The sequence below is a fragment of the Cyprinodon variegatus genome, unplaced genomic scaffold (genome assembly GCF_000732505.1).
Source record: "Cyprinodon variegatus isolate N-32 unplaced genomic scaffold, C_variegatus-1.0 Scaffold851, whole genome shotgun sequence".
NCBI classification, from domain to species: domain Eukaryota; kingdom Metazoa; phylum Chordata; class Actinopteri; order Cyprinodontiformes; family Cyprinodontidae; genus Cyprinodon; species Cyprinodon variegatus.
This window is the reverse complement of record NW_015151304.1, coordinates 245,373-246,245: the sequence shown is the minus strand read 5'-3', so window position 1 is coordinate 246,245 and position 873 is coordinate 245,373. Positions and strand designations below refer to the sequence as shown.

Sequence of the window (873 nt, the reverse complement as noted above, 5' to 3'; positions counted from 1 at the left end):
TGGATATCTGGACACACTCAGCAGGATCATCTCAGATTATTGTGGAGCCATCACCATAATCTGGGGGAGATTAGGCAAGAAGGCCGCAGGAAGCAGGCGATACTGCCCCCTACAGGACGCTGGACTCACCAGCTGCGCAGGTCAGCGTCGCAGTTGCAGTGGTGTTTGGCATCTGTGCAGTTGTTTCCTATTCCACAGGCACACTTCTGTATCCCAGGCCCCGAGCCCCCCCAGTAGAAATGTCTCTTGTTGTCTCGTCCCACCCACCAGGTGAATGGAGCGCCATCTAGGGGTCAAACCAAGAATCAACCATCTGTAGAGTCAGAACCAAACAAGAAGCAGCTCTGCCTGAATAAATAAACCCTCTAAGAGATTACCGAGAATAAAAACAGATTTAAACACTTTATTACTATTTAAAATGATGAAAGACCATAAAATTAAACTGACTAAAAGAAGAAATGAATCTAGAGCAGAAACTAATAATCATGATTAATTGATTGATTGATTTAGAGACGCTAAAGCATGCCTTTAGCTGACAGAGCAGGAATTATGCATCTGTCAGTCGGCTCCATCCAGAACTCACCAAAGTTTTAGTTTCAACTTAATTTAGTAAAAAATCTTCTTTAAGGAACGTTCAGCTATCTGATAATTAATCAATTAATCCAAAAAAATGATCAGCAGATTAATCATTTTGCTAAATAATGGTTAGTTGATAATTTAATCCAAATAAAAGGAGGAATTTAAACGATCCAGTTTTTAATATAAAGCGTTTGAATCTAGAAGCGTTTCTGAATCTGATGGAGCCGAAACGTTTCTTCCAGTTAGAGCAGAGAAACTCTGTGATGAAACAACTAAAAATAACGTTTATTAGTT

General features: G+C 39.7%; 1 protein-coding gene across 1 annotated transcript in view; it reads right to left on the bottom strand.

The window, feature by feature from the left end:
* LOC107099254 (contactin-associated protein-like 2) overlaps nucleotides 1-873 on the bottom strand; it is a 47,578-nt gene that overhangs the window by 22,796 nt on the left and 23,909 nt on the right. The window contains exon 14 of the mRNA XM_015397309.1: nucleotides 130-286. Within this exon, the coding sequence (XP_015252795.1) occupies nucleotides 130-286 (157 nt within the window). The remainder of the gene's footprint in view (nucleotides 1-129; nucleotides 287-873) is intronic.